The 14,758-nt window shown below is 45.2% G+C and overlaps 1 protein-coding gene across 7 annotated transcripts in view; it reads right to left on the bottom strand.

Moving 5' to 3' along the window:
- The window catches only part of LOC147604821 (uncharacterized), a 141,601-nt gene that overhangs the window by 86,030 nt on the left and 40,813 nt on the right, over positions 1–14,758 (bottom strand). For all 7 annotated transcript variants that reach the window (XM_086794452.1, XM_086794451.1, XM_086794453.1 and 4 more), the window contains one exon: positions 13,739–13,917. In XM_086794452.1, the coding sequence (XP_086650578.1) occupies positions 13,739–13,917 (179 nt within the window). The remainder of the gene's footprint in view (positions 1–13,738; positions 13,918–14,758) is intronic.

Here is a 14,758-nt window from a genome sequence, read left to right as displayed (position 1 = left end):
CCTCAGTCCCCGCTTGCCCTTCGCTAGCCTTTCTTCAGCCCCGCCTGCCCTTCAGCTGCCCCCGCCAGCCCCTCTGCTGCCCCCCGCCTGCCTTCACCTGTCTCTTTTGCTGCCCCCGCCAGCCCCTTTTGCTGGCCTGCCTCCCCCTTTGCTGCCTGCTCCCGCCTGCCCCTTTGCCCTTGTTTCCCCAGCTGCTCCCCGCCTTTGCCCCCCTTCCTCTGCTCCCGTTTTCCCAGCAGCTATTTTCTCTGGATTCAAGTCGGCCGCCCACTTTTCTTGATTGGTCTTATGGCTTTTTCTGCCGCAGCCAATCTCTCATCACCCCCACTGGCCAGGAGAATCATCAATTTTTCACAAGACGAGCTCACCTCTCTTTAGCACGACATTGACCTTGAGGTCCAGACTTCCCTTGTTGCGAGAGTTTATGGTTCCCACCCCTCTCGTTCACATGCCCGTGAATGGCTTCTAGCAGCTCTCCCTTTGGAGCTGAGTGTGCACTTTCAAGATACTCATTTACTTGATCGAGGCTTCTTCCAGGTGGACTTTCATTCTTCAGAAGCTACTTCTCAGGCTTTGGCTAGCAGCCCCTTTCCTCTTGGTCCTAGGAAGATTTTCTTCTTTCACTACCAGGTGGGCTTTGATCCAATGGTGGAGGATCAGCGCCTTACCCCAGTCTCACTACGGTTCCCTGCTCTTCCTCGGTCCTATTGGAAGGATGGCAGGCACCCTCGGACTTCCGTACCTGCCCCTTCACCCACACCCCCTGTGGAGCACCCTAACCCCTATGCAGCTCTTGCCTCACAGGATGTTGATCCTTTTTTGGAGGATGAGGCCTTGCAGGCACATGATCTGGATCCCTCACATGAGGATGCTGCATTACAGTTACAGGATGATTGTACCCTTGAGGATGATGTTGCACATTCGCATTGTCATGGTACCTCTCCAGTTCTGAGGACTAGCCCTGGCTTTTCCCCGGAGTGGGAGAGAGAGGTAAGGTTTACATCCTCCAATTTTCCCTCCCTTACCTATGCGAGACGTACTTCCGCCTCTAAAGGGGGTCCTTCATCGACCACGAGATCTGGTCATTCCTACTCTGAGTCTTTATGAGGATTGTCTCTTGGAACATTCAGGGTCTTGGGGGGTTTTTTCCGCGTCGACGGAAACAAATTGTAAAAACCCAGCTTCATTGTGCAATCACAGGTGGACCTATGGATATATTGCTTTTGCAAGAGCATAAACTGGATGCTAGTCAGTGTGGGAGGTTAGGCAAGCTTCTCTCAGGACACACCTTTTGGTCACCGGCTGTTGGTACCAAGGGTGGTGTTTGTATCTCTATTTCAGCTTTGATCTTGCCTTGCATCATTGGACATGGTGTCATTTTGCCTGGGAGAGCGCAGTGGATCCTTCTTATGCAAGGTACTACATGCATTGGTATTCTCAACCTCTATGCTCCTAACCATAGAGGTGAGAGGATTGCCTTTTGGAAATCTCTCACTACATTGATGCCTCTTGCCGACCATTGGATTATTGGTGGGGATTTTAACATGGTTGAGATGCGAACGGATAAAAGATTTGGACATGAGGGCTTGGTGCATCCTCTTGAAATTCAAGAGCATCCTGGGAGAGGTTTATATTCTCCATTTATGGTAGAGATTGTTGGCATGAGGATGACATTTTGAGGAGTCCATCCACTCTTCTTTATTCATGGTCTAACAAGAGAAGAGATGTAGGATGTATCTATGCACGGTTAGACAGATTTTATGTGGATGATTGGGTGCTTGACAGAGGTGGACATACTTTAATTGCTACAGGCACCTACAGTGGTTTTATGTATTAGAGATCCGAATTGCCATGGATCAGCACCCCATGTACGCATCCTTGATCATTTGTTTTCAAATGTAGAGCTATCGCGTCGTATGCTTGATATTTGGAGATCTCATGACTTCTTACAGGCCTCTCAAAGCCTGGCCTCTGCTCTCTGTGATATTACTGAGTTTTATCACACATGTGCCCTATCTAAGAGGCAAGAGGCCTTGGACTTAGAAAGGGCTATTAGACGTAGATTGGCTACCTTGCAGAAAGAGCACGAGAAACATCCTCATGCTCAATGGGTTGCAGATTCTTTATGTACTGTTAGAGAAGAACTTCATCACTCTCTTGAGCAGCGCGCGGAGTACCATTTCCATGCCCAGGAATCCTTTTGGACACAGATGGGTGGCATATGTGACAAACATTTCTTTGCTTCTCACGGCCTATCTCATGCCAGAGATAGTGTCAGGCAGTTGCAGGATTCACATGGCACTCTTCACTCAAATCCTCTTATAGTTAGACAGATTGCCACCAATTTCTATGGCCAGCTTCTTAGTACTGAGCCGCATTCTGATTTGAGACACAGGGCACAGAGGAACCTTTGGAATGCATCGCCACATTTGATCACGGAGGAGATGTGTGCCGCTCTGGATGCCCCTTTTTCTATGCAGGAGTTCAGTCATGCTCTTCATGCCTTACCTCATGGTAAGTGTCCAGGGGAGGATGGCCTCTCCCCTGTTTTTTTCATTACTTTTTGGGATGAGATTGGGGCTGAGATCACATCGGCTTTGCAGGAGATGTGGGACACAGGTTCTATGCCTTCTTCTCTCACTGAGGGGCTTATTTATCTTATTCCTAAGAGCGGGGATAAGACATTGATTGGCCAGTGGAGACCTATCACCTTACTTGGGACTACCTATAAGATTCTTGCTAAGGCAGTGAGCATCAGGTTGCAGCCAATTTTGCAGGATGTTATTCATGATACCCAGAATGGATTCTTACACGGCAGGAGCATCTTTGATAACATTTTCTCGTTTTGGGAGGCCGTCGAATGGCTTAAAGCGAGCAATCAGCCCTTAGCCATTCTGCTCTTGAATTTTGAGAAGGCCTATGATAGACTGGATTGGGACTTCCTTGAGGGTACTCTTAGTCATATGGGCTTCTCTCAGAGATGGATCAAGGGAGTTTCATGCATGTATCGTGATGCCCACAGTAGAGTTCTTGCTTGTGGTGATAGATGAGAGTGGTTTCAGATTTCTCGCTCAGTACGACAGGGCTGCCCACTAGCCCCTTTATTATATATCATAGTTGCAGAGGCCATGAGCATCTTTCTCCGCTCCACTGCTGGTATTTCAGGATTGAGGTTGCCTCTTCGTAGTCAAGAGGATTTGGTTGACTCTAAGTTAGCTGATGACACAGTCCTATTTTTGGAGGCTTCACATATATGCTTATGTTCCTTCCGGGTAGCACTAGAGGAGTTCTGTTTGGCAGCAGGGGCACTCATTAATTGGCACAAATCTGTTGGTTTTTGGGTTAGTGATTCACCGAGGATTGATTGGGGTGCAGAGCTTGGTTTTACTTGGATCAGCAGAGGATGCATTGCAAGATATTTGGGATGCCAAGTTGGGATTGATATTTCTCGTGCACAGCAGTTTGCTCCGGTACTTATGAGTATCCGGAAGAAGCTCCTCCATTGGAGCTCCAGCAGATTAGATTTAGCCTCCAGAGCTTTGGTGGCTAATCAGGTTTTGCTTGCCTCAGCTTGGTTTATTGCCTCTTGTTGGTGCTTCTCTCGTGCGTGCATTGGCCAATTGCGGAGATTGATCCGCAATTTTCTCTGGTCGGGCTTGGATGGCACCTCAAACAGTCGTGCCAAGGTAGCTTGGCTCACAGTTATTCAGCCCAAAAGAGAGGGGGGCTTGAATATTATCGATCCGGATGTTCAGTGCAGGGTGTTTCCTACCAGGCACTGAGCCTTGGAAGGATTTTTTCTTGTCTCAGATTTCCAGATGTACACCCAAGGTCGGGAGAGACTGGATGCCCAGCACACGTTTTTTGTTCACAGAGGCTGATATTAGGGCACCATCTTCCCCTCTTATTGCAGCCATTGTCAGAGCATGGAGAAGCATGAGATATTTTTTGCGACAAAGGCTTCCTAGGTCTTTGGACGAGGCTGACCGACAAACTATTATGTGGAACGAGTTCATTAGGTATGAGGCTAGTCGGCCACTTGGTGCATCTCGTTATATGCAATGGTCACGATGGGAGAGATGCGCATACACAGTTCTTTCTTGGAAGACCTTTAAGAGTCTTCCAGAGGATCGGAGAGTTGCATCCACTCAGCATTTTAGGGGCTCTCGCATTCGTATTGATCAGATTGATGCAGCTATTCGGCATGAGTGGCTTTCTGGGACCTTTCACGGAGACTATCATCCAAGTTGGCTGGGAGTTTTTTCGAGGATAGGCATACCTCTGCAGGTCATTGCTCTCCCGGGCCAGGAGGATACAGATTGCCTCATTTATTCTATCATGCTTGGTGGGAGATTGAGGAGATGTAGTATGGAGGAGATCATCCCAAATACTAGGCTTAGTCCAGTGAGGATTGTTGGTCACTCAAGGAAGCACTGGTTCATTGACCCTTCTCCTCAGATAGTGACTCATGGCTCTTGGTGTTTGTGGCTATATGGTGGCAGTCCTATCACATATCTTCAGTGGGATCCAGGAGAGTGGGAGTGGATTGATGCCTTCGATCCTTTGAAAGGCCTTCCTTTTTTCAGTTTCATTGTTCGGAATGCCAGGCTTCTCCTCACTTGACAGATGCATAGGATCCCTACTCTCAGGCCTCATTGGGAGAGCTATGATATTTCTCCACTGATACAGCATAGATATTGGCATAGACTTTGGCACTCATACAAAAGGAGCCAGATCTCTCATTTCTTTTGGTTATTCTTACATGGTGGTCTCCCCACCAATCAGTGGAGATTAGTTTTCAGTGTAGCACCTTCCTGTCCTAGATGTGCGGCAGATTTTGAGTCCGTACAACATTGTCTATGGGGATGCAGCATTGCACAACAGATTTGGGATCCTGTAGCCCAATGCATGTGACTTGGGGGGCAGTTGCTTGGCTCTCCCAGTCCGGTTTGCAGCTTTTTTATGAGGGCAGTGGTACAGATTCTGCTTTTTTCATTCGTAGAGGTATTGCCCAGCATGGTTATTGCAAGATGTTCCTCACTCTGATTATACACCCCCTAGACAGAGGATTGACACCAGTTGGGAGATTATTGCCAGTATTACAGCATGGCAGATCTGGAGAGCTAGATGCACGGAGGCTATTGAGGGTGTCCAGATTTTTGGTCTCAGTGCATTAGTACCATATGGGGTGATATCATCGACACTCTTATGGCTACTTGCGCTCGCATTCAGGGGCCCTCTCGTTCTGCGCAGGCGAAGCGTGTGATATTTATGCGGGAATGGGACCATGGTATCTTCTTTTCCTCTAGTACCACAGGCCTTACATGGCATCATGATGCTCCTCAGTGGTTGAAATCACCTTACATATTGGGGTGATTCTATTCTTTTCCGGCTTATAGCTATGATTGTTGTATGTTTTTCTCATACTTAATAGAAGTCTCTTTCGGGAAAAAAGAAAGAAAAAAAAGCACAGGAGCTCCTCATGGAGATCTACTTTTACTAGTCCATCCCATCGTGAGATATTTTGATAACTGTCGTGCAATCTCCTCCTCCTCCGATTGCGTGTCCTGTCAGATGCTATACTTTTAGGCTGAAACCCCAAAATCAAATCAATATGATGATCTACCGATGGATTGAGCGGAAGACCATCAGCCAATTCAACAAGACAAACATCGGCAAAATCTGCCTTGATACTTCCTAAAGCCTGTGTCTCCCAAACATCCAATTTAACTGCGTTTAAATTAGAATTCATACTCAGAAGTTATGTTGACTTTACAAGCGTAAAGATCAGGACCACAAAATCACCCTAAGAAAAAATTGGAGCATCATCCATCAAAAAAGGACCCTTCCAATCAAAATGGACTTTATGGCTATAAAAAACTATTTTGTTCCCATAGTAACATCGACTCTATCTAGATTCATAACCAAAAAATCTAGGGACTTTGTAGAATTTTAGATAAATATCAGTAACCGAGACACATGCCGGTCCCAAATCTACCCATGACCTGCCACCAGATTCACATAGTGTACACATGATCACTTGGCTGCATCTCCACTCCCAGCTTCTGCACAATATTCAACAAAGTTGTAAGTACTACCAGGGCACAAAAGGTGTACACAGCCTTCCCCAACACCGATTCATAAATCCGTACAAGATCGTTGGGACCAAAAACTACCATGTTGAAGTTACATTCCATGCACACACTATGATCTAAAACTGTAGCATTTATGGAAGTAATTTTAAAGGTAACCTTTCACCTCGGTCACATGAGCTACCTTGGGCTTGTTCTTTGCCCACTGACGTGACTATCAACATAAAACCGTGCTTTGTCCTTATCACTTCTAGTAGCATCACATGTATTGACTAGCACCTCTTGCATCTCCACTAAGAAATCCCTAGCTGCATCAATGTGAATACCTTAAAGTCCTAAAGTTACTAGAGTTCTATGTTGATATATGTACATCAACATAAATGGACTATAACTAGTAGCCGAATGCTTGGCACTATTGTAGGCAAACTCGACCATAGGGATATACATCTCCTAGTCAAATGGTCGCATGGAGCCATATGCACAAAGCGTATCCTCCAAAAACTGATTACCTTCTCTGCTGCCCACCAGACTGAGAATAATCAGCGGAACTCATACTCAGTGTACTCTACTCTCCCATTTCTATAAACTAGCTGCCATAAGCGTCCTCAAAACTTCGAGTCCCTATCACTCACTATGTCACAAGGCAAACCTTACAATCTTGCCATCTTCGTCAACCTGTCTACCACCACCTAGATGGCATCATGTCCTCTGCTAATCCGCAGTAACCTGTCAATAAATTCCATGGAAATACTTTATTTTTTCCCAAGAAAGAGATCCTTCTATTAGTTACCAAAAAAACACCCATGATGGCTAAGTATAAACTCAGCTCCACATGGGGAGTGAGAGTCAAGAAATGTAAAAAAGGGGTAAGGATGCTCTTCTCCTCCGACTAGCCGCTCTAGGAGGAGAAGGCTATCTCATACAATGGGGGGAAACGACCACACAGGTGGTCTATAGTGCCAAGTGGGCTCACCACCACTGTTAGTGAGAAAGGGACCGTGACGCCAGATCCTCATGAAGGCCTCTTGGCGTTTCCACATGTAATCTGAGGCACTCTCAAGCTTCCGCCACTGTCCATAGAGGGTATGAATGACATCAAGCCAAATGCTCCGAATGGACTCCACCGGTGGGCTAAGGGTGACTTTTATGGCTTTGCTGCATTGAACTCTCCAAATGTGCCACGCAATAATACTGCTACAAATCTCCCATCTTCGGCTAGAACCTAGAGTCCACTGATTGGTAGATGGAGCTAGGATTGGCACTGCATAAATACGAAGGTGAGAGACCTAAAGGGCTAGTCCCCCACCCCCTTCTCATATGACATGACAGCCTAACCTCAATGGCCCAAGCAATTGTGTCCCACGTAACTATGCGGGAGCGGGCCTGGTCCATGGTGAAGATGCAGAGAATCCGTTGCCAAACCATCTGAGCCTTCGGGCAATCCCGAAGGCAATGACACTAGGACTCCTAGGGATGGCCACACCTCAAACAGATTGTTGGCCTACATCCAATGGCCAGCCAAGTGCCAACCGCCAGGCTTCGTCGTGCTAGCTGTCACAGAAAGAGAGTGATCTTTCGCGGCGACCAAAAACTATCCCATAGTCTCTTCCAAAAATTTGAGAGAAACTAAGGAGGAAGGCCCTGACACTACCAGTGTCCTACAGTTGCTGCTGGAGTGCCCTCAATCTCTAGCATCTGAATCCTACGGCCCAGCCATGCGGTGTAGGCAAAGAAAAGGGTATCTGGGTCTCCTCCTTGTCATTTGGATCATGCCATGCACACTCCCCCGGGTCCCATTGGAGATGCGTGAGAGGACAACCCTCCCAAATCCACAAACGCCAAAATCTCTCTAGCCACCTTGGCCGGTGGAGGGTCTTATGTGCCACTCATGAACATGGAAACCAATCACCCTCACCCTCTGCAAGGTGCATCCCTTGAAATCCTCCATAGAGAGCTTTGCTCTCTCAAGTCTTCCATGGGGTCCAATAGAGAAGGTGAGTAATGCGCTCCATCTGCGTCATGGACTGCCAAAGGTATGTCATGCCTGGTGGAGGAGGAGAATGTCAATGGGCACACCGACTACTACTTTGTGAAGCTCCTCTTTAAGGACCCTGCGCCTCTGAAAGCACTGCAATCCTCCCAAACCCTGAATGTTCCATGAGACAATCCGCATAACTAAGGTCTGTGGGAGGCAAAACTGTCGGAACTGCTCCCCACTCCACTCGAAGAGTCTTGGGCGTGGGTTTGGACGAAGAGTAGCCACTATCTATCCTAGGGTGATGTCGTGCCTAATGGGCGAAAATCCTGCCCTCCATGTGGAGCCACTCTCTCTACACCATTGAAACATGAAGAAACACAAAAAAGAGCACCTCCAGGCTAGAGGACACCATCTCCCCTTCCGGGTCTCTGTAGCCAAAGCCACCCACCTCCATCCATGCCAATGGCCAGAAGTGAGTGAGCACGTCCGTGATATGCAGATCATGGAAATGATATAAGATCTCTATGGCCTGCTTTTGAATAGCGGCAGACACCGACTCCATGCTCCAATCCGTCCCCGATGTTGCACTCAAGGGAAAGGAGAAGATCATCGCACCACTCTTTGGGCTGGAAGGCCTAGAGTGATGAAGAACCACAAATATACGAATGGGAGCCACCGTCTCCTCGAAAATACTGACTCCTTCGATGGGGAGGCATCGGAAAGAAGAAGTTGTGGATTGGTTGCCCCAGCACTGGCAGCACTGGGGAGAACTAGGTCTTTTTTTGTGAGAAGATCCAAGAGACTCAAAATCAACCTATCCCTCTCCACCAAGCAAGAAGAAAGAGATAGGTGGAAGGATTTGACCTCTTCCATACCAACAATGTAAGAAGGCAATCTCACAAGACTTCCATTAGGGTGGCTTCAAGAGGTTTTCTAGGAATGAGAACAGGACACAAGCTGGATTGACATGAAAGCTGGATGAGAGGCATGCAGTCACCTTCTCTCTGGACAATCAGCCCCAAAGACAACAAGAGTGCTAGTATTGAATGTCACGCGCACCCCCTAACCGGATTGAACATGGGTACGCTTCTCGGTTGCAATCACCTAAAGGGCAAGGTCCGAGAGAAACTGTGGACTAATTGGGCAATGTTTTGGACACCCGGACACGGGAGTGCCAAGCGCTCATGGCCAAGGATGGGGTAGACACATATGATACATTGTATAGAGTCATGGATCAGTCCTACAGGCTTCCCAACTTCTCTCTGGTCTTGTCTATTGTGTAATTGCAGCATTAAGTGATCAGTGTTCATTAAATGATTAGCATTAATCAGCCCCTAATCAGTGTTAATTATCATTAGGTTTTGCACCCATGTTACGTTGGTAACAAAGCATACAGGCTGCCTTTCTGTGCGAGTGCTTTCCGTTAGGCCATCCTGAAGCATTTCGGTATGTGCATTAGGGCTTGCAAGTATTTGAGTTTGCATTAGAATTTCCTACAGCCAAGGTCGTGAAGTAGTATATTAGTTGTTGCATGTATATGCCGAGTCTAGGTGCAAATAGGCAAGTCAACTTTTCCCTCATGGCTGCCACAGAGAACTTTGTTCCAATTAGAGGTTTGGGAACAGATGATCCTAATTCACATCTCTAACAAACTCAAATTAGAGAAGTCGTGGATCAGTCCTAGAGAGGCCAGCCCATTAGAGATGCATTAATTCACATCTCTAACATTGTATGAAGTCGTGGATCAGTCCTACAGAGGCCAGCCCATTTTATGAACTTTTTCCCCTTTTTTTCCCCCGGAAAAGAGACTTCTATTTAGTATGAAAAAGTATACAAAAGGGAGATTTCAAACCAAACAGGGGAGAAATCTCAACCAATCAGGTGCCTTGTGCTGCCAACAAGGTCCTAAATGAGTGGCGGTAAAAAAGGATGCCAGAATCCCACTCTCTCATGAACCGGCCGCACTTCTCTCCACAACCCTCGAAGATCCCTAGATTCTGGCCCAAGTGGCCATGAGGGTATGGATGATATCACTTCAAATCCTGCAAATTATCTGTGACTCATAAACCAAAGTGCCCTCGATGACCTTAGTGCATCTAGCCTTCCAAATGTGCCAGACTACAATGCTAGCAATAATCTCCCATGCACTGTCCAACCTCTGTGCACATGGGATGTATCTTGACACCAGCATATCCTGAAGATGGCACCGCCAAGCAACTCTCAGATGAATCATTAAGGGCAAGTCGACTCAGCCAATCCCCAGGACAGCATAACTGACATCTTTGATCAGCATAACGCATCTTCCACGATGGTCTCATCCATGCTCTAGTGGAACAAAGTCATCAGTTTAAACAGAGAATCAGATTTGCACACCATACAGCACCCAGATCTGATTTAAATATGAAGACATCATTGTATACATTCAAGTTTTGGCAATATACAATGATTAGGTCTATCTAGTCTTGTCTGTTGTGTAATTGCAACAATAAGTGATTAGCATTATTGTTAATTAGCATTAATCCAGATTAACATCCCCACTATGTTACACTAGGAGCAAGATAAGAAAGGCTTGCGGCTGCTTTCAATAGGATCATGGAGATGTAAGATAACAAAGAAACTATCAAGGAGGCTTGTTTACCAGAAGATAAACCTATCATAGAATATATGAGCACTCAATAGGGTATATGTTATGTACCTCGACACTAATCTACAGATTAGGGATCTAATCCAACGGGGTTAGGGAGCCCCGAGATTAGGGATTAGAAACAGGCAAATACTTGGCTAGGGTTCTTGGATTGATAAAACAAGCTTAATGGCCTTTTATAGAAAGTTACCTATTTATGGTGTAGTTATCACTATATAAGTGAGAGCTTGGGTTATTCTGAGATGTAGTTGTGCAGATGTACCACTGATGGTCTGGCTTGGACTAGGAGAGCACACATTCTCATGCCACACACATGGTGAGTATGTAGGTTGGCGTGTCGAAGGCCTACGGGCAGACTTCAGTGGTATGGGACACCAAAGTTAGACATGGGCCTATGAGATTGTGCAAGAAGCCTTAGCCTTGGCTTGGGGGAGATTAGTGGATGCCGGTCACGGTTGGGAGGTGAGCTAGCCTGCTCCCTCATGATTTGGTTTAAGAGTAACCTTGGTTTTCAGCTGTCTTTAGGAAAAAATTTGGGAAGGACTTTACAGTTGGTATCAGAGCAACCCTAATGCAAAGGCAGAAGAGGTATGCATGTCTAGGCAACATAGATGTCGGAGTTCCCAAATATTACTCTCATCGTTTTCTCTTTTCTATCAAAAGCGAATTTCTCTACTGAAGTTGTATAAGGTTTTGTTGGCATCAAGGATTGCATGTGAGTCATGTGTCAGAGAGATGAGAGAAGAGCATTGTTTTTACATGTAATTGGGCTGTAGCAAGTACCCTGTAGAGGCCTGAATCGGTTGAGGGCTTGATGGCAAGAGGAGGGTGGCATGGCCAAGACATAGGTAAGGGCTGACCTTTTCTGAGAGGCCTATGTGAGACCGACAGTCATTTTGGTTGGTATTGGCAACAGGTCTAGGCAGGAAGCTCCATAGATTTAGACCAAGACTCAGGAATCATGCCATCCGTGAGTGTGGCAGGTGGTCAGTTCCTTATCTGGAACGGATTGCTATTCCGGAATGAGAAGTTTTGTGTACCGGATAGCGCTGAGATTAGGAAAAAGATCCTGTGTGAATGTCATGACGCTCCTACAGTGGGTCATCTAGGTGTACAATGAAGCTATGATTTAGTAAAACGGATGTTTTACTGGCCTAAAATGAAGGCATATGTTCAGGACTATGTGGTAAAGTGTCGTCAATGTCAAGTGAATAAAGTTGAACACCTTAGGGCTGAAGGCATGTTACATCCTCTACTGATCCCACGACGTAAATGAGAAAATATTCCACGGACTTCATTGTGGATTTACCACGGACCAACAAAGGGCATGATGCTGTCTCGGTGGTGGTAGACAAATTGACGAAGATGGCACGTTTTTTTTACCTACAAAAGTGACAGTGAAAGCAACTGAATTGGCGCAACAATTTGTTGAGCAGCTTTTCTGGTTGTATGGATTGCCTTTTGATATAGTTAGTGATAGGGACTCAATGGTTTCTTGACATTTCTCGCAGCTACTTTTCCAGAGATTGGAGACTACGCTGAGTATGAATTCCTTTGATCATCCACAATTTGATGGGCAAAAAGAGAGGGTGAATCAAGTTTTGGAGGATATGCTTCGTGCATATGTCTCCAAGAGACCATTAGATTGGAAGAAGTACATCCTGATGGTCAAGTTTACCTATAACATTGCTAAGCATGCGGCTATTGATTACGATCTGTTTATGTTGATGTATAGATACCACCTTGGATCTCCAATAAACAATTGGACTTAAGGGTATTCAGATTGATGCGGCTAGAGATTTCTTAGCACATATGAAGGAAATGCTAGTCAGTGCATGTGAGTTATCATAACTCCACAAGATCATGCATGGTTTTATGCTGATAGGCAGCATTCACCAAGGGAGTTTATCAAGGGAATGCTAGTTTATTTGAGAGTGCCCAAGAGTTCAGAACATTATGTATGGGGAAGGTTGGGAAGTTATCCCCTGGGCACTATGGACCTTACAAGGTGTTGAAAAAGACTGGTGAGATTGCTATAGACTAGAGTTGCCTCCGAATGTGAAAATTCATCAAGTCTTTCATGTCAGTCGACTGAAAGAGATGCTAGGAGCTGAGGATAACATTGTTACTCCTCATGAACTTGTTGAGATTAAGGACTCGTCCTATGTTCCACATGAACCCAAGAGGGTGATAGATTTCAGGGAAAGGCAGCTTAGGAACAAGTTGATCTCTAAATATAAGATAAGATAGGGAGAAGGAGGATTCAACTTGGGAGTCGGCAGCTAGTTTGAGTAAGCGTTTCCCTAATTTCATTTAGAAGTAAATGTTTGAAGAGGGGAAGAATGTTATGTGCTTGGACACTAATCTATGGACTAGGTATCTAAGCCAGTGGGGTTAGGGAGCCCCGAGATTAGGGATTAGTAGGCAAATACTTGGCTAGGGTTCTTGGTTTGATAAAACAAGCTTAATGGCCTCTTATAGCAAGTTAGTTATTTATGGCATAGTTATCACTATACAAGTGAGGGCTTGGGTTATTATGAGATTTAGTTGTGCGGATGCACCGCTGATGGTTTGGCTTGGACCAGGAGAGTAGACATGCTCATGCTACGCACATGGCGAGTATGTAGGTTGGCGTGTTGAAGGCCTACGCTCGGGGGAGATCGGTGGATGCCGGCCGCGGTTGGGAGGCGAGCTAACCTGCTAACTCATGATTTGGTTTAGAACTAACCTTGGCTTTCAGCTGTGTTTAGGGCAGATTTTGGGAAGGAACTTACAGTATATGTGGCAAGCATTGGTGTCTTTATTTGACAAATATACTGTATAATTAGAAGCAGCTGAGGTAGTCTTCAGGCGGCGTGGGTTGCAATTAATTGGGTCCTATCAACCAAACCCACAGCTCAAAATTTTTGAAGTAAAAAACACCAAAAGTGAATAACCATCAATTAAAGCCATCTAAAAATAATACGCCATCTAAAAAAATTACGCCCCTAAAAATACAAGCTCAAGCTCTATGAATCTATATACCCAGTTTGAAGAGCTGTGACATTACTGCCCATCTATGTAACTCAAGCTTGCAGTATGTAATCCATGCATGAAAAGCTCGCTTTTTGCTTGACATTAGGCAAAACTCCACTGCAATCTGCTTCTTCTCGCGTTTCTCAACACCTATGACTGCAAATCGCCTCATTGCTCTGAAGCATGAACTGTGTAAAACACACCCAAAATTTGAATTACCATTCATAAGGCTTCAAACTAAATGTTGATCGAGCTCAAAAAAACAAAACTATGTACTGTAAAGGAAACGTAGTGCAAAATAATTATAATAAATATTTATAAAATTATTTTTCTCCAAATTCATTTATTGGATCTAAATCATGAATCATAGAGAGGGGAGTAATATTACGTCCCTCTCTTATGGAGGTTAGATTGGGGGTAAGGTCGCCTTGATCGTTTAACTGAGGCCCATACCTAGTAGAAACAGTAGGCTGAATTAACCTTCTGTTAATCTAGTCCTCCCTAATGATATAAAAGTCTGATTAAGGGAAAGGATCAACTGTCTTTTAATCTAAGTCTTTAACGACATAGAGGATGCTTAAGGGATTGGCATGTGCCCATGTAATTCGCTCCAATACACTATCAAAACTAAGATTTGGCCTAAACTCAGATGGAAGATGTATCACAAGAATGTTGAATGACCATATTAAGACTCACTTATCAAACTTGTCAAGACTCTATCTGGACATAAGAATGCACCTAGAACATGGTATCAGGAATCAAATATTAACCTTTAAAAATTAGGCTTGGGTAAGAGTACACCCAATACTAGTTCAACTAGTTTAAGGCCTTTTATGTCATAATTCAAAGTTTGAACGAGTTAAATATTTAAATATTTAACTAGTTGAACTAGTTCAATATTTAAATCTCTCCTTTGAGGTCTTTTTGGTCGCCATAGTGGTCGGCCCATGAAATCACTAAGTGTTACAAGCTTTTCGCATCTGGTTCCTTTGCATTCTTTATACTTAAAGGCATTTTCCATCTCAACAA

The sequence above is a fragment of the Cibotium barometz genome, chromosome 61 (assembly GCF_041138505.1).
Source record: "Cibotium barometz isolate CiBa-2024 chromosome 61, ASM4113850v1, whole genome shotgun sequence".
Taxonomy (NCBI): Eukaryota; Viridiplantae; Streptophyta; class Polypodiopsida; order Cyatheales; family Cibotiaceae; genus Cibotium; species Cibotium barometz.
The sequence above is the reverse complement of the archived record's forward strand: the minus strand, read 5'-3'. Positions and strand labels throughout refer to the sequence as shown.